This window comes from Paramormyrops kingsleyae, chromosome 12, assembly GCF_048594095.1.
Source record: "Paramormyrops kingsleyae isolate MSU_618 chromosome 12, PKINGS_0.4, whole genome shotgun sequence".
NCBI lineage: Eukaryota > Metazoa > Chordata > Actinopteri > Osteoglossiformes > Mormyridae > Paramormyrops > Paramormyrops kingsleyae.
In genome coordinates, this window is record NC_132808.1 from 28,146,869 (window position 1) to 28,165,545 (window position 18,677).

Sequence of the window (18,677 nt, forward strand, 5' to 3'; positions counted from 1 at the left end):
CTGTACCCGCTTTTCCTATGCAGGGTCACGGGGTCAATAACCAACATTTTCATATATTTTAAAGTTGCAAAGACATACAGTAAATGAGATTATTTGTTTATAGTATGTATTATTATAGGTATTTTTGAGATTATGCAGTAAAGCGGGTCACCATCTTGTGCTTTTGGAAGTTTGTTAAGCATGATAAAAACAATATGAAAACTATCTATCCATCCAACTGTCTATCCATCCTCTACCCTTCCTGTGGTGGGGGTGGTTGAAAACGATTTCTACATTAATCTTTACTCATTTCAATCAAAATACATGGTTGCAAATAAACAGGAGAAACTGCTTTGAGGCTAGAGACACCTGGTGGTTATGTCTGGAAGCTACAATTTAATTTATGACGATCACATTGGCCGGATTAGCCTTCCGCTACCAAGTTAAGCGGCTAACAGGCCGATCGTATTTATCCCATTCTGCATGGCTATCATGTGGCATCTATGGCCGTAGGGAACCACTCAGTACTATTTAGCAGATCAAGCTTATTGCTTGTTGCTTTTTTTTTTTTTTTTTTACATTAAATTCCGATTGCTTCTAACTCTGGACCAATCACAGAGCACGGAGTATTAAAGGCCCGGAGAGTTCTAAAGCCGTTCGCGTGAGCTTAGTTTGACATTTCTGCTTCAGTGTTTATTCAAACTGCACTGAATTTATTCATGCTCCAAATTAGAATATTATGAATGATGAATTATTAACGATAACAGTATCACACATAATCTAATCCCTTCCCACAGAAGAAGCATTGTGCTGGTTATTCTCTTGCTTGTGTGCCTGTGCGGATCCCACACCCAGTCCTACCGTGACTGGATCTGCATGCTAATTGAGCGTGGAGGTGAGATAAAGGACAAATCTGGGTTGGATTCTGCTTGTCATTCTGGCAACAAAAGGCAGGTAGAGCCTAACATTTACTTAAACTTAGACATGCACAATTATCTTGAAATCCTGTAGTTTTAAACTTTGTTCTGCCTCACTTATTTGTGTAGTGGAAGTTTTTTTTTTATTGCATTAAACCGTGGAGTTCAGGTATTTTATTATAATCTTACCTAGAAGCATCCAAACAAGGGAATTACCAAAATAAATCCCTTGAAATGTTTATACAGTTACTATGTGGCACATGTTTATGGAGTACAGAGACATTTAGGCAACATCTGCAGATGTGACGCCCCCTTGCAATGGCAGACACGCAGAGATCACATGACCTTTGGTGGCGTTTCCATAACATGCATGAAGACCATCGCCTTCATCCTGTCCTGCCTCCACCCTTTGCCAGAGACCCTGTGCCCTTTCCTCCTATAGCTGTCTCCAGAGGTGGAAAAGTTCAGGTACATTAAGTCAAATCCAGACCAAGATTTTGTTTCAGCCAACCAGCTGAGTATAAAGAGTCACAGTTACAGTGTCCTCAACTGGTTGGATGAAACAAAATCTTGGCCTGGATTTTTGCTTTTTAAGCACCTGAACTCCCCACCTCTGGCCGTATCTTCTTTTCTCCCACTTCCTTTTAGTGTGAACAGTACGGTAAGGCCCACACTACAGTGCTATCTTTGCTGTCCGCTTAATGCTCTCCTACTTTGTCAGCAAATTCAGTGCTTTGATTCTCCTAATTACCAGGGATTTATCTCCTGCTCCTCTTCCCCGTTTCTTGTTTTGTTGACCAATTGACACAGAGTTTCTCTCACAACAAATATACCAGTTGATTCTGCCATTTTTCATGTAAAAGCCTGCAACGGACACTGAGTCCAGGTCCATGACTACAAACTTCACGGAAAGCTAACCTGCCGCACAGCATCTTCTGCATGTTATGAGTTGCACACATTCTTCACAGAGGTGTATCTGCAATAGAATTAGCCAGAAACGTTGAGTTCCCTTTACCCAGCACCCCAGGTTCAATGCTGAAATAAACATCGCTGAAACATTCCTGTAATACTCCATTCCTGACATGTTCATCAAGTAGAAAAGCACAGTGCCAAGGATAACAATTTTATTCTGAAATCGATGCCATTAATGTCTGTGAGGCATGAGGCTGTACAGACACACGCACCCACATGCCGGCCTTCTGCGCCTGTAGAGGTTCCTTTTTTTGTGCTTCTGCCCCCAAGCTTAACTGGCCTGGACCCAGCCACTGTGAGCACTGGCAGGAGACACTGCAGCCGTGCTCACGCCGGTTACGACCCGCTTATCTCTCTCTGCTTCTCGCGGAAGCTCAATCTTTGCAATGAAAATCAGCTGAACGGGACACGGAACACAACAAAAATCCAAAAAGAACGGTGTTCGCAAGACTGATACCACTAGGAGAAAAAGAGAGTCCATAGCTGTAATGCTGCAGCCAGGTGACGTGTGATTATATTTAATGAGGATGAATGCAACTTGTATTAAGTGTATTTATATGTAGCGAAAAACAGCAAGCTGAATAACCAGAGTAGAAATTAAAAGAAAATAAGATGGTAAATAAACTTTTTTGTGATGTTTAAAACTTTTTCTTTTTACTAAGACATTGCACCTGTGGATAACAGTTCAATTGCAGTGCAGTTGGCCGTTAACAAAAACGTGCATTTCAACGTAAAACATTTTAATTGATTTATGCTCACGTTAACGAAGCTGATGTTCGGCAGATATTGTAACGTTTCCGTGACTTCTCTAATTGATGTCCGTTTAAAGCATTAAACATCACGATAGAGAGCAGCCGAGGCAGCGCCGCACTGAGCACGACGCTCGAGCACTCGCATGTTGCGCTGCTTATCTGCCTCGCGCCTCCGTCGCTGTGTGGCGAAATTACTGCGCATGTTGGGCGACAGGTGAACGGCGCGCCTCCATCTTTGGCATGGCGATGTAGGGCAAAAGGACAGGGGACGCATGCAGCGGCTCTGCGATCGCAACAGCGTGCAGAAATAGCGTGCAAATGCTTTTCGGTCTCCGTGTCGCTGCGATCGGAGCTCAATTGTAAAGGCAGGAAAGGCAAATAAAATGAGCAGGAGGGGGACGGGGGACTTCAGGAAGGCGCGTTGGTAATTGCACAATCAGCGGTATTTAATATATCCAAATTGCAGGGCGTGGGATATTCGGTTTTAAGGAAAGCGCCAATCATATGGTGAGTCTGTATTCTTTTTGGCTGTTTTATGTTTGTGACATGTAGCAAAATTTAATATTTATACATTGCTCCCCCTTATCCATCTCCATTTTCTGCATCTCTTGGTCCATCTTCCAGCATGGTGGATGTTCTCCCTGTCTTTTTGTTTTTTTTTCTTTCCTCCTCTCTTTCCCTCTATAGGCAACACATTTAAAAACGCCGAAACGAATGTAAGTGTAAGTAGAATGCCAAATTGCGTCCTGGTTTTATGTCTCCGAGATTAAATTGGTATTACCAAAATAGCGATTATTATGACGCGTGCTTTTTAAAATAATGGTGTTGGTGGGATGTGAAAACCACGTGACAAGATGTAAACCTGCGTTACTCTAAAGGAAAATGGTGAGCATGCAGTGCGTCCCACTGAACTGCTTTATGCTAACATTTCATTTAATGTGGACGAAGGAGCCATTTTGTTGTTTTTCATCCAATTACGGTCGGTGTCAACAATCAATCATTTACAATAAAACATTAAAAGGAATGAAACAGAAGACTAAATGGATATAAATTAAATAAATTATTAAAATAACTCGGTATGGATAAATGTATTTCATGAAAAATGTCTAAATATATATAAAAAAACGTATAATGTACACTTATATTTTATATTAAGCTGAATCTTGTTCATGTAATCTGAGGTCTTCTATTCTTAACATCGCTTTCATTTAAATGCTCATGGGTGTTATTAAAACTATCGTGGGTATAAGTTTTACTGCGGGACATGTGACAAGGAATTATTTGTGCAAATTTGTTGCCAGGCTTGTCAGACAGTACACTTTATGCCCTGTCAGAAACCCCCTTTAAGTTCCTAACTCCACCTTACTGGACCATCAGTGGTGTTACTCTACGGGCAAAGTTTTTGGAACCAAGAATTCCAGGAATGCGGATTATTTCACTCGTCCATTTGTCAAAACCTTGTGAGGCTCGGACCTCCTCTCGCTGTGCCCACGGCCTCTGCAGCAGTGAGCGGTCTTTGCTGGAGTTTGTCTGAAGCGCCCATCCACAGTCTCCTTCTGTTCACCTAAGAATCTGGGAGCACCTTTGAGTTCCCCTTAGATAGGAGCTACTGATGCCATCTCTCCATAGTAACACTTGCCATGAAAAGTGCCCATTTATAACAGGGCTTTCGTGTGTGATTTGCAGCTGGAGAGCTGAGAGAATCACTCACTTTCCGTCCACTAAATAAGTTTTTTCCCCCCCCAGTGTTAGTTTCCATTTAAACTCTAGACTAGAAGATGCTCTTTAAAAAGCTTTTGTTTTTCTTTCTCAAAACCTGGAAGCCTGTTCTGTGGCTTTTATTAAGTACTCTGCTGTTCCAACAAGACCGATGTCTCGTCGATTCAAATGAAATTAAGTAATTTATTAGGTGCTGGTAACTGACAAAGAGCACGAACGAAAGCTTTTAAGGGATAAGAATCGTTGGCTCCCGGTAACACAAGAACACCTTACGTGATGTTGTATCGTTTAAATCAACAAGTATACATATATAATTTAAACCAGTCAAACAGCAACATTTAATTTCAGATGGCTTTGACAGGGAGACATGTCAATAAGAAGAAAAAATATCAAGAAACGGACTTACTAGGTGGACTAAGCAGGAAATGAGTCCCAGCACATGTGAGGGGGCGGATGGATACGTAGAGGGAATACAAAGCATGACGCAGTCAGTATCAAATCACGACACAGCACATCTATTTGGTGAAACTAATTTATGTTGTGCAGTACTGACTGCATTCGTTACTACAGAATAACCGGGAGCTCAGTGCGTTTCCCGCTCAGTGCCTCAAAACTGAATGGCTTCATTTTTAGTGAAGTTTATAAAGTTTGAAACCCAAATATCAAGTAGAAAACTGTTGGCTAATGAAGAATCTAATCAGCAGCTGTAGATCTGTTCACTGTTGCACTGTTCAAAAATTCTTCACATAATGACACTTAACATCTCGAGAGGAACGATGCTGAAGAACTTGCACTACGCGTCAAAAGTTTAACACACTGAGATTTTATACATTTGCATATTACTCACTTAACATTTATAAAAAATATACTCAGTATTCTTTGCTACCAAATACATTTACAGCATGTTCAACATTTCAGTAAATTTATTACCAAGAAAATGTAATATCTACATCAAAGTAACCTCGTTTAGCAGTTATAACAGCAGAGAAAATGTGAGGCATTAAAAACTGCTCTGATTCACACCTAACTAGTGCATTTAAAGTTAAAGGACAACCTTGAATCTGATTATGCCATCACCACACAACCAGTTAATAGGATTTTTATTTATAATTGTTCACTCAACTTCCCAAATGCTTAACAAGAATAAAAAAATCTGCAGTTTATGAAATATATGGAAAAGCGGTAAAACCTGGCGTGTGCAAAAGGAAAAGAAAAAAAACAAACACTGGCAGATGTCTATTCTGCCTCAAATTTGACAGGAAGCCCCACAGGGAGGCCAGTGCAGGACAGATATGTACACAGATTTTATGTCGATGGCATTACGTGTCATTTGGAGAAACTGCTGGAGCAGATTGTGTCACAGTAATGCCACTCATTTCTCGGTCATCAGCACATAACTGTAATTGTCGATGCCGGCAATATTCTGCAGGGGAAATGAAGACAATGGGTGAAATCCAAGAATCATGTTTATTTCAGGACCTGATGTGTTTTGTGACTGAAACGGCGTTCCGGTCCAGAGAGTTTGCGGAGTAGCTTACATTGATTTGTATGTTATGGAATTAGCAATAGTAGATAATAGAAAACTTGCAGTGAAATTACAGTGGGCCCAACAGAGAGCCCTGTGGCACTCCTCACTGGTAAAGTAAGAGAATGTATTACAGTTAGACTGCAGTTAGTACAATCACGATGAGAAATATATGTTTTAATTAACAAATTTTCACAACTTGAAGTTTTCAGCAAGATCCATGGCCTGCGTAAATTATTTCTTTTAAATTATGTATATACAGAGGAAGTCTCACTTATCACTTGAAAAATATGCCATGTTAAGGGATTGCAGGTCTTTGAATTACAAACAAAGGAATTTTTGCTGGTAGTTGTAGATGATCACAGTGATGGGTCATGCACAGTTTAACCCAGGCCTTGATTCCTTGTTTCCATTTAGGCTTTTCAGTTTGTGCATTTGAAGATGAGCGTGATCAGACTCGTCTTGCTGGTCCTGCTCTTCTCCCTGCTGATGCTGGAGGGATCAGCTAAAGAAAAATCCGCAAAGAAGGGAAAGAAGAAAGGAAAGCAGGTCTACTGCCCCTCGTGAGTGTGCCGCCCTGCTGGCCGCTCTGTGCTGGTGATGCCCCTCTGGTTGTTCTCTTTTGAGATGCTTCCAATGAGAGCCATTCAGTTTACGGCCAAAATGTTTTTAGTTTAGGCTTAATTTGTTTGGCCTTTTTTTTTTTATAGAAAAAGCCGGGAGTGATCGTGTGTGTCAGTGTTTGTAGGATGCAGCTTCTTAGGTTTCGGAGTTAATGTTCTTTGGGTTGTCAGAGTCCTCGGGAGGACGGCTGGGGCTGGGGAATGCTTCGGAAAATGGGCCAGATGCTTTGATCTTTGGAGCTGAAAGTACTCACACTTGACTTCGTACTTCAACAAAACTTCTTGCGCAGCTAAAAAGCTCCCTTAGAGTCATGCAACAACATGTACAGTGAGTTTATTTGGCAGAGTTTTCAGGGGAGGTGGTGGGTTATAATGCCATTCGTTTTAGGTGTTTCTTCAGTACCTTTCACCGGTATTATTGAAGTTACCACAACTTTTAAACACTTTTAATACGTTTTAATACAGGAAACTGACGCCTCATCTTTTATGGGAACCATAGGACCAGTTAGCAAATGTCCCAATGGAGACTTCCACACTGAAACATGGTGTGGATGTACAATTTTAGGCATATAATTTTTCCCATTTCCATTTGTTGACAGTGCCGTTTCCTCAGATGTTTAATGAGTCCTGTTGATCTCGGCAAGGCGTTTCAGCAGAGCTCGCTGTTTTGCTGATTTCTGCAGGCAGTTGTCATCTGAAGATCTTGCTCGAGTTCCTGCCAACACGACGAGCAACATACTGAACCGGTTGCTGGTGAGCTACGACCCCAGAATCCGACCAAATTTCAAAGGTTGGTCTGGCCCTGTGTTTCCTGCTGACTTATTGGTTGCCTTTGTGTGACAGTGAATAGCTTCCATCCATTTGACACCATAATATATAATATGGATTTTTGGTGGGGTGGTATTCATAGAAATATGAGACAAATGATTTCTACTCAAGAAAAATGTGAAATGCAAATGAATGAAGGAAAATGCCCATCCATCCATCCATCCATTCATCCATCCATCCATCCATCCATCCATCCATCCATCCATCTGTCCTCTAAACATTTACCCTGGGGGGGGGGGTGCTGGAGTCTGTCTGAGGCACAAAGTTGGGGTACACCCTGGATGGGCTGCTATTCCATTGCAGGGCACATATACAGGAACACAGTCAAACAAACGACGTATCACTCTGGATCCTGTAGAGACACCAACCAGCCTAACTGCACGAATTTCAACTGTGGGGGGAAATCGGAGTACCCAGAGGAAACCCGCATGATTCCCAGAGAACATGCAAATTCCTCTTCTTGTACTCAAAATCTGAATTTATTATACGGCTTTTCTCTGTCTGGTAGATGTTTTTACCAAGTTCTGCATAAAGTGGTGGCTTACTTCCTGTCATCATTCCACACATGCCTCGCTCTAGCTAGGGGCACTCGGCAATGACAAGAAGACTTAAGACAGGCAGGCATGATATGGTTAAAAGAGAAAAATGCAAAGAGGATGTATAACAGAAGCAATCCACAGATATTTGCTCGGCAGCGCCGGGGCAAACCGCTAAGTCATCCGCCATGCAGCTGGGCTCCCCTGGTACCCTGGCTGGCTTTACGCTGTACGATCCCGCGCCAGACAAACAGAGGGCAGCTGTGCCTAATTGAGGGATGTCATCAGTCTTCAAATCCTAGGGTTCTCACGGCTGCCACCTGCCTTCTGGCTGCACTAAATCGGCTGCTAACAAATGTAAAATTTTAATTATAGATAGGAATTGGCGTCTGCTCTGTGATATATGGATTTATGGAATGCTTTGTGGAACTAGACAGCCAGAGTTTTCTTACCTGAAATAACTCGCCGTTTTATTTCCTAGGCATTCCAGTTGAGGACAAAGTGAACATCTTCATAAACAGCTTTGGCTCCATCCAGGAAACCACCATGGTATGACAAGTGTTGGGCAGTGATGATCTTTTTGATTGATTGATTGTTTATGGCTGGTTGACTTTAATGTGTCAAATTGTCATTAACTGAATAAGAGGATAAATGTTTTCTCATATAAAAACATTTTGATGAAGCTGTTTTCTGCCCTGTATGAAGGTATAAAGTGTGTTTCTCAATACCAAGATCAAAGATCGTACTTGTGTTCTTGCTAACGTGCCTCCCAAGAACTAACTTGGGGCGCAATGAATCATGCGATTATTCTCATTTGGTGACGATGCAACCGATGCATCCTTGACATTTGGAGCGGGGCAAGAATGCCATCTGGGATTTTTACCGTCCTCCGTACTTCTGTTCTTGAGCAGAGGAACTGGTTTTCGGTAATGGAAGATGGCGTAAAACGGGTATGCTGAAACGCAAGTATGGTCAAGTAAACATATTGAGAAACAACCAAAGTTGTAACGGACTCAGGGCATGGTGTAGACGGCAAAAAAGGGTGATTATCCACATACGGCTCCAAGACAAAAAGGGGTTTATATTAAGGAGAGTGAATACACTTGGCAAGACTACAACCAAAGGATCACAAGGGGTCAACAAACCGCAAGAAAAGCAGGTCCAGGAACAAGGCAACACTGGGAGCAAGAACAGGCAAGGAAACAACACGCAGGAACACAGCACAAAGTCAGTGACTCACTAAGGAACTGAACACAGGCATCAGGGCAAACAAGGAATGGGTGCAAAGCATAATCAGATTAACAAATCAAAAAAGGGCTCAGGACAAGGAACAGGTATGGCAGATGACAGTTAAACGAGCATGAAACTAAAGAACCTTAACAAATCAAGACTAGAAACTAGGAGGCATAACACAGAGGGCTGAATACACGGGACAAAAAATAAAATCACGGGCAGGATAGGACAGCGCTGACCCTGACACAAAGTGTCCATTTTGTTTGTTTTTCAACAACATTGGAGGACTCTGGGACTTCTGTTCTGCCAACATAATATGGAAGTAAGAACAAGGGCAACACTTACCTACGGACTGTGTTCTGGAAATCTCTATAAATTTGAATTCTCTGCATGGGTGAAGTGAGTTTCATGTGTTGACATTTCCTGGCGATTGACTTCCGGCTCATCTTGTCTTCGAAATGGACTCTTGCTTCTCCCGGCTGCACCCTCATACCATTAATCTAAGTCTGATTGGGCTGTGACTCCCGGTGGCGTTTTTACTATAGCTGTCCCTTCATTTCTTCATTATGCCTGTGTTTTCCAGGCGGCCGTAAAGGTTTGAATACGTAACAAATCATTACAGTGTTATGCAACAGTCTGGCTAGGTAATCCTGAACTCTGTGGCTCACTCCTAAGCATCGAGATAAATAGATGGCAGATTATCATCAAAAGGCTGTTACTCTTCGCGGCAATCCCTTTAATGTTACATTCAAATATTATTTTGAATAGATATTACTAACTGTATAAACTGTATACAAGTGGCCCATGCACTCAACCGAACCCCATTTACTATTATGCTCACGACTGAACTTGGTGTTTGAAGAGCAGTGAGCCTCAGAGCTTCTTCGGGCTGTTTGGAATAGCCAGGGGATCTTCTGACATTTCTGGCGCCCTCGAATTTCACAACAGCAGCCCGTCTGTAAGCAGCCTCGGTGCTGTGTACCAACCATCCTTGGGGCGGCTTTGACGGCCTTCAAATGAAACCTCGAGAGCACGTGACTGGAGAAATCTTAACTCACAGAAGCTGTTGACTAATCGTGCTTAATGAAGTCTATTCTTCACTGCGACAGTGCCTTCCAGTTTAAATATATAAACTTCAGACCTGACAGAAACACAGCCCTGGGTCTCAATGGGTGTCCTTCAAGTCCAGATTACACCATGGAGTTTGTGGTTTTAATTGTAAACATAAATAGCACCTCATGTCAAACCACTAGGCGGAGCTTTTCAGGGTTTGCTTCGTAGTATTTTTAGATACAGTAAGTACTTTTTGGGGGAAAGTAAGAAAATATATCACTTTTTGGTTCGAGACGTCGGTTTCTCAGCTTTAAACTTTGGTTGCACTTCTGACTGTGCTGATACAGTGTGTGTGGAAATGCAGCTTCTTTAGTCTTTAATCTCCATCGTAATCAGGATTACAGAGTGAACATCTTCCTGAGGCAGCGGTGGAACGATCCCAGACTGCGGCTCCCCACGGAATTCAAGTCTGACGCCCTCACCGTGGACCCCAAGATGTTCAAATGCCTTTGGAAACCAGACTTGTTCTTCGCCAACGAGAAGAGCGCCAACTTCCATGATGTCACACAGGAGAACATCCTGCTGTTCATTTTCCGCAACGGTGATGTGTTGATTAGCATGAGGTAATCTGGTCAGATCTCCACGTGCTCTGGGGCGTATCTTTATGGGTTGTTGACAGAAAGATAAATACTCAGCAAATTTAAGATCAATTGTTTAGCAGTAAACAAAATAGCATCCAGTTAGTATTTGATTTTCATGCCTGTCGTTCTTTGTTTTTATGATGCTATGTGTTTCCTCTGTGCCCAATCCCCAGGTTATCGGTCACTTTATCCTGTCCTCTGGATCTGACTTTATTTCCCATGGACACCCAGCGATGCAAGATGCAGCTAGAGAGTTGTATGTGAACCTAGCATTTGAAATCCCACATCGAGCTGGGTTGCCTCTTATTACGTTATCTTACCCTATAAGCTAGCTACATTAGTGAAACACTTAGCATTAGCTGTTGTGATAGCAGTTATTGTAGCGGAAGAGAGTTGAGCAATAAATGTAGCTGCTGTCCTGGGAAAATGTTGCAAATTTCATTAACCAAAGTATGCATTGCGAATATTTAGTTTCATGTGTGTGTGTGTGTGTGTGTGTGTGTGTGTGTGTGCGCGTATTTCAGTTGGTTACACGACAGATGACCTAAAGTTCAGTTGGCAGTCGGGAGACCCAGTGCAAATGGATGAAATTGCACTGCCTCAGTTTGACCTTAAACAAGAGGATATCGAATATGGAAATTGTACCAAATACTACAAAGGGACCGGTAGGTCTTGCGTTTCTTCCTGTTAACGTGAAGTTGAGTAAACATGCTTTTTACCCACAGTCGATGCTTGTACTTTGTGATTTGAAGGATGATCTAACCGTACATTGCTCTAAAACTGCCGTCCTTTTTTGCGGCGCGCCATCCTTACGATAAGATACCGTAGAACACAAGCTGTGGTCTGAAGCTTGGCCCCAGATTGACTTCTCCTGACATCATGTGTCTCATGACAGCCCCATAATTACCGTCAAGCCGAAATTACGAAGCATTCATTTAGCTTGGCAGTGCAATATGGTTTGGGGGGCTCATGCCCTCCATACATGAATAATTCTCTTTGGGGGGAACAAAAAATACTATTGGCAGAAAATAAATGAGGAGAAAGTAATTTCTTTCCTTTGGAGTTCAGCTTTGGCAGAGCCTGCTCATTCATCTGGCAGCGCTGCAAAAGCTCTTCTCATAACTAGCTAATATGCAGCCAAATGTATATGATCAAGAAAACCCTCAAAAGCTGCGTGATGTACATTTCTGTCGAGTTACAGGCTGCGGCCTGAGGCTGCGGCCTCAGAGAGTGACACCGCCTGTATCCCCAGCTAAAGTTCTCTACTCGTATTTTTCATGTTGCGGTTACTATGCTTGCAGACTTTTGTTGTGTACTTGTGCGTGTCTTTTTGCTTTTGTTGTGTGTGTTTGTGTATTCATGTACTTTTGTGGTTTGTAGCATGTTGAAGACAAAATGTGACATTCGGCAAGAAGGTCTGTGCTGTTTCCTTGAACTTGTCTTAGGCTGGGTGAAGAGACTATTCTGCAGGTGCTCTTATACATGCTTTCTATGTATAAGGAAAAACTTTCCGTTTAATTTGTTTTAATAGTGTTTTTTTCTCTCTCTCTCTTTTTATACATATGCATCCCCTAAAATTGTATGTTGATTACTGATAGACTTAATGGTTAGTTATGTATAGTATCTAATTATATTAGAATACTGTTATTATACGTATTAATGGTGAATGCAGATCCACAACATACATCGAGCTGCTAAAACACCATGGCATTTGTTTTAGACAAGCTCGCATTCTCTAGCATGCCTTCACACGCTGTCGTTGATGCAAGGCAGCGGGGGGCGGTGGGGAGGGGGGTAGGCTTTAAATGCGCGGGTCTGAGTCGGCTGCAGGTCATGGTTGCCTTTTGTTCCCTCCTGGCGTGCCCGACGGCACAACGCCTGTTAAAGCAAGTCTCAGAGAAAACCTCCAACCAGCCGGCCTTGACATCGTGCTCAGTCGCGTGCGATGTGGGGCACTGGGATGGGCTTTAGGGGGCGCCAGATCTGGCAGAGGGACAAAAGGGCAAAAATTAAGCATTAATCCAGCCTGATAACTGCCTGGCAAACAAAAACAAAATGGTAGCCTGCGTTGAAAGTGGTCACTCACCAAGAATAGTGCATTATCTCAGAAGATGCTAAAGACAATGATTTTTATCGAGTGTTACAAAATGGGCATTAACTTCAGAAAAATAAATGCGTTTATGCTTTCTGGACTTATTGTCAGATATCCCTGTGAAGGACGCTTTATGGTCCTGCGTGTCCGTTTGACGCGTATTGGGTAGTACAGTCACGGGGTTGATTGGCTTTCCCGATCCCGCTTGCTTTATGTACGGCCTGGGCGACTTGCATGTGGACGTCCATGTGCTCATTGGCTTTTAGCGGGAAATGCCTGCCTGTTTGCCCTGAGCGCGGCCCGGCGTCCGGCCCCGGCTCAGAGTGCCTGTCTCCGCAGGGTATTACACCTGCGTGGAGGTGATCTTCACTCTGAGGCGGCAGGTCGGCTTCTACATGATGGGCGTCTACGCGCCCACGCTGCTCATCGTGGTGCTGTCCTGGCTGTCCTTCTGGATCAATCCGGACGCCAGCGCCGCCCGAGTCCCTCTGGGTATAAATGCCAAGGCCGTCACGTCGGACCCGTCCGAAAATCACCGCGTCCGCCCCGCCGCCCCATTCCATCACTGAAACCCCTCCCACCCCAATCACGCCCCGCTGTCCTGTTACCATCCTGTCTCCACACACCTGTTCCTCTCGCCCCGAGGGCAGCAGGGAAATGGCTTCGTCTCAGGTCAGTCACGTCTTGCCTGAGTGTCCGTGCCCGTGGGTTTGAGTGGTGTTGTTCTGTGTGTCATCCGCTGCGATTCAGTTTGTCATGTCATGTCGGATACCACATACCTGCTCCACTCACTGGGAAACGGGGAATGTCGGTCGAATAAGTGTTTGACTTGCATAACAGTGTGAAAGAGAGGCTGCTTAGAAAAGGATTCAACTCTATGTCCTCTTTACATTTCTTACAAATGTTAATAGTTTACTTATTGTCTGACACGTGTGGAGTATAATATTTAATGGTGTTTTCGGTAAAATCCACCTGTTTGAAAAGTTAAAATGTGAAAGCGAAGTAATGTGATATGATAAATGTGTAAGTATATTACTGGATATGATGTTTCCTTGGTAACTGTAGCAGTGTAGCTTGGATAAAGGGGTGTCAATTTGCCGGCGTGTTCCGCCCGGTCCGCGTCGCGCTGTTGACCCGTGGATCTCCTGCTGCCAGGCATCCTGTCGGTGCTGTCGCTCTCCTCCGAATGCACCTCCCTGGCCTCAGAGCTCCCCAAAGTGTCGTACGTCAAGGCCATCGACATCTGGCTCATCGCCTGCCTGCTGTTTGGCTTCGCCTCGCTGGTGGAGTACGCCGTGGTGCAGGTGATACTCAACAACCCCAAGATGATCGAGGCGGAGAAGGCAAAGCTGGCCAGCAGGGAGAAGGCGGAGGGCAAAGGCAGCACCATCAACGGCACCGGGGGCACGCCCCTCCACGTCAGCACGCTCCAGGTCAGTACCCCCCCCCACGTCAGCACGCTCCCGGTCAGTACCCCCCCCCACGTCAGCACGCTCCCGGTCAGTACGCCCCCCCACGTCAGCACGCTCCCGGTCAGTACGCCCCCCCACGTCAACACGCTCCCGGTCAGTACGCCCCCCCACGTCAGCACGCTCCCGGTCAGTACGCCCCCCCACGTCAGCACGCTCCCGGTCAGTACGCCCCCCCACGTCAGCACGCTCCCGGTCAGTACGCCCCCCCACGTCAGCACGCTCCCGGTCAGTACGCCCCCCCACGTCAGCACGCTCCAGGTCAGTACGCCCCCCCACGTCAGCACGCTCCAGGTCAGTACGCCCCCCCACGTCAGCACGCTCCCGGTCAGTACGCCCCCCCACGTCAGCACGCTCCCGGTCAGTACGCCCCCCCACGTCAGCACGCTCCCGGTCAGTACGCCCCCCCACGTCAGCACGCTCCCGGTCAGTACGCCCCCCCACGTCAGCACGCTCCCGGTCAGTACGCCCCTCCACGTCAGCACGCTCCCGGTCAGTACGCCCCTCCACGTCAGCACGCTCCCGGTCAGTACGCCCCTCCACGTCAGCACGCATACATACATACACATGCATACATATGAACATATATACAAACATAAATACATTCATATGTATACACACACATATAATTTACATACATACACATAAAATATAACATACAAGAAGGACAGCAAGGTGTTGAGGTTAATGGGGATTCTAATGGTTTCCTTAAAATGCTGCATCTCATATGGGAATGACTGACTACTTGCTCGTATGATCTGAAATTCCAGTTTCCCCCTTAATAACTGTGAGAGTGTAATCTGCATTCATTAAAGTATGAAGAATGGTCTCCATAAAGGGTGGAAACATGCAGAAGGAATTTTGAATGCAGGTAATGCAGCATTTGTTTCAGCTAGGCTCTTTGTGTGATATCTAGACTAAGAGTAAAAACCTGGCCATTAAAGCCAGTTTGAGCCGACGTGACACTTCATTATGGATTTAGGCGTAGCGTGTGCTCTGTCAGCGCGTCCCAACTGGCTCCTTCTCGCTTTAGCGCGTCAGTGCGCTGATCCGTGACCGGCGCCCGTGCGCACGCCAGTCAGTAACAGACGGTAACCCCGGGTTTATGACATCATGGCGAGTGTATGGCGCTCTCTCCGCGGGGATGAGGGAATCCCGACAAGGGAATGGCCCTCTGCTTGCAGATAGGAGGGAAGGGCCAGGCGTGCTTCCTGACGACCTTGGCCGTGTAGGACGGGGATTAGTCTGCAGGGGAAACCTCTATCGTGCCAGAGCAACGTTTTGGGAGAGGCGCTTAATTTCCTGGACTGGGAAACCGATAGCAACATATGTTTTATGTGGACTAACTTTGTTTAAAAGTCGTCTTTAAAAAAACAAAGCTAGTATGGATATTTACAGGAAGATAAGGGTGGGATGATGAACAGAACCATGTGATTTGGGGTTGTGATGAAGGAATAGGGGCTGCGTTTGGGACTGAGAGCAGAGATGGATTTAGCAAAAATACTCGGATGGAAAGAACATAAAGCAGCCATTTCAGCATGAGCATGAGGGTAGCATTCACAAAGTGGATTGGCCACCAGTCTGGGTTTGTTTACCGGGACAAGAGTTAGTCTCCAGACACAAGCCCCAACAAATTTGTAGTTTGAGCTGATTAGCAAAATGTAAGTCATTGTGCCAGGTATACATCCTGAAATACACTGTTTAACAAAGATATTTTACTATCCCAATATTTTGCCATTTTTGTTTTGGTTCCTTTCTAGGTTGTAGGCTTGTTAAGTTTGAGGCCAACATCCAAAATATTAAAACATTATAAATCATGTGCTAACAGCCGACTTCATTTTGTAATTCAACAGTTGTAAAATTACAGCAATATTATGATACCATCTAAAGCCAAACATACCGGACTTGGAAAGAATTTCGGGAGAGTAGCTGACTTTAAGGAGCCTTGACAGGACCGGATGAAGGCTAGCGGTAATTAGCCAGTCGGGCTAACGTTGGAGGATGTGCGTTACTTTGATCGCTGTAGCAGGAATCTGGGAGTCGCTCGTTTAAATTAGAGGCTTTCGTGAAATAGGAAACGATATTTCCTCAAGGAAATAAGGGGCGTCGCTGGAGCCATAGGTCACGCCGGCCGACTTTATGACCGCGAGGCACCCGGAGTGAAAGGGAACATTTAGCTCTTTGTGTCTCTCGCTAGGGCAAGTTCGCCAGCGTCTGTGGTGTTAGCTTGCTGGCGCCGTGGCGACCGTGGACCCTGCTCACACGTGTGTGTCCCCCCCCCCGAGCTCCCGGTCCCCCTGCGGTGAACCGGCGTGCCTAAGCGAAAGAAAAAACCACAAATATAATCCATTAAAAACGTGTGGCGAGATCAGCACTCTTTGGAGGTCTTAACAGCAGAGATTTGTGTTGGGGTTCCCTACTGAGAAATATGAGGATAAATATTACTACCTTTAAAAACCTAATAAGGCTACATTTGCATATAAGCGGAATATTCCTGAAAACTGCTATTCCTGTCTCCTAAAAGTCTCTTAGAAATGTACGCAGACCAAGATATTGGTGGAAAGCGAGCAAAATGTAGTTTGTTTTTAAATCAGTGTTGCATGATTCTGTTTTCTAACTCATGACTGCATGACCGTGTTGGGCTTGTAACTGAATGGGTGACTCTGGGAGTTCATAGCTAAAGCGAGGCTTTGTGAACGCTGTTCAGAATAGCCAGAGAGAGGATTATGTTAGACCCGAGTTCGCTCGGTCTGTAAATCACGCAGGCCTCATTTTCCAGGTGGCGGAGACGAGGTGCAAAAAGGTGTGCACATCCAAGTCGGACCTGCGCACCAACGACTTCAGCATCGTGGGCTCGCTGCCCAGGGATTTCGAGCTGTCGAACTTTGACTGCTACGGCAAGCCCATCGAGGTGGGAGGGGCTCTCGGCAAGTCGCAAGCGAAGAACAACAAGAAGCCGGCGCCCCCAAAACCCGTCATTCCCTCCGCGGCCAAGCGCATCGACCTCTACGCCCGCGCCCTCTTCCCGTTCTCCTTCCTCTTCTTCAATGTTATATATTGGTCTATATATTTGTGATATACACATATATATGCTATATACACACATTTTGTTTGTCCGTTTCCATTAGTGATACCACCCATGTTATTTTTTCATATTATCCATCTATATCAGGAAAGGATAGAATATATTTGATGAACCAGCTATACAGAATATTCCGGAAACAGCAGGTGCAAGGCGGGGAATTGGATTGGGAATGTTGTCCAGGGTAGGCTCTGGACCCCCACGACCCTGCGTGGGACAAGCGGGTATGGAAATGAATGAATGAACTATATGGAATAATAAGTTATATTTACGATTAATCCTGAAGCAGCGTGACCGTAGCTTTTCGACTCAGTGGTCGGTACGCTTAGCAATCGCAAAGAGTGAAGGATGACAGGTGGAGGGGAATGGGTGGAAACGGCTCCATCTTTATTTTATTACCAAATAAAATTCTATTACCTTGCATGTAAAAAGCGCATAAATGAATATAGAATCTATATCTAAAGTTTGCTATGATAATTATTTATGGATATTATCGGATTGGCTGATCATCACGCTGATGTCACAATGCTTGATGCCATGACCTCTGTGACAGGTATACTTCCGAGATTACATCATGTGACCCGTGCATTGAATTTAAAAGTATGCGGATAAAGTGGTCCTATGTAAACATGAACATGTATGTGTACATACATGCATGTATGTAAGCATAGCCAATAAAGATCAGATGTCTAATGAGCTGCTACATTTAATCCCGAGTCTGTATTTGCTTCACAGAAGTTACATAAGTTTGCATAAAGTGTTTCCTTTCTGTTTTCATGGATTTATAGATGGAGTAAATTATACTTAAGGCTTAAAACTAGCATTTTCCTTAACAGCTGTATCGTCACGTGACGACACTCGTCACAGATGCTCATGTGATGCATTTTTTTCCCCAGATTTGCTCACAGCTGAGTGGATGAAAAATGTATTCAAACATTCCACTTATTATCGAGTGAATATACCTGGTTGATCGGCATATTCACTCGACAAAATCATACAATCATCCAGCCATCTTGCAACTGCTAATCAACAATACATTCATTGTTCCCAGTGTCGTGTCATGACAGAGATAATGATGGATACCGGCTTTTTGATGTTTGAGATATAAAGGCAGGAAAGTTTACTGGGATTGAGGTCTTTTATTTGAGTACTTAGTTCTCTCTTATTGTCTGTAAAATTCCAAGCATGTCTGCAGTACCCTGCATCCCAAGCAGTGGATCACTACACCCTTAACTACAAGCCTGCTGTCATGGCAA

At 44.5% G+C, this 18,677-nt stretch overlaps 1 protein-coding gene across 4 annotated transcripts; it reads left to right on the plus strand.

Annotated features, from left to right (window-relative positions):
- Positions 1 to 2,160: 2,160 nt before the first annotated feature.
- Positions 2,161 to 18,117, plus strand: glrbb (glycine receptor, beta b). 4 transcript variants are annotated; one of them, XM_023791806.2, is made up of 10 exons: positions 2,161 to 2,369; positions 6,282 to 6,427; positions 7,171 to 7,277; positions 8,333 to 8,400; positions 10,534 to 10,760; positions 10,952 to 11,034; positions 11,303 to 11,443; positions 13,210 to 13,362; positions 14,026 to 14,303; positions 17,119 to 18,117. In XM_023791806.2, the coding sequence occupies exons 2-10, from the start codon at positions 6,306 to 6,308 to the stop codon at positions 17,413 to 17,415; spliced, it is 1,476 nt and encodes a 491-aa protein (XP_023647574.2). In that variant the 5' UTR covers positions 2,161 to 2,369; positions 6,282 to 6,305; the 3' UTR covers positions 17,416 to 18,117. The 4 variants fall into 4 exon arrangements, 3 of the variants coding, with proteins under 3 accessions (XP_023647574.2, XP_023647566.2, XP_023647559.2); XM_023791798.2 differs by lacking the exon at positions 2,161 to 2,369 and adding an exon at positions 2,679 to 3,127; XM_023791791.2 differs by lacking the exon at positions 2,161 to 2,369 and adding an exon at positions 3,230 to 3,336.
- Positions 18,118 to 18,677: the final 560 nt, after the last annotated feature.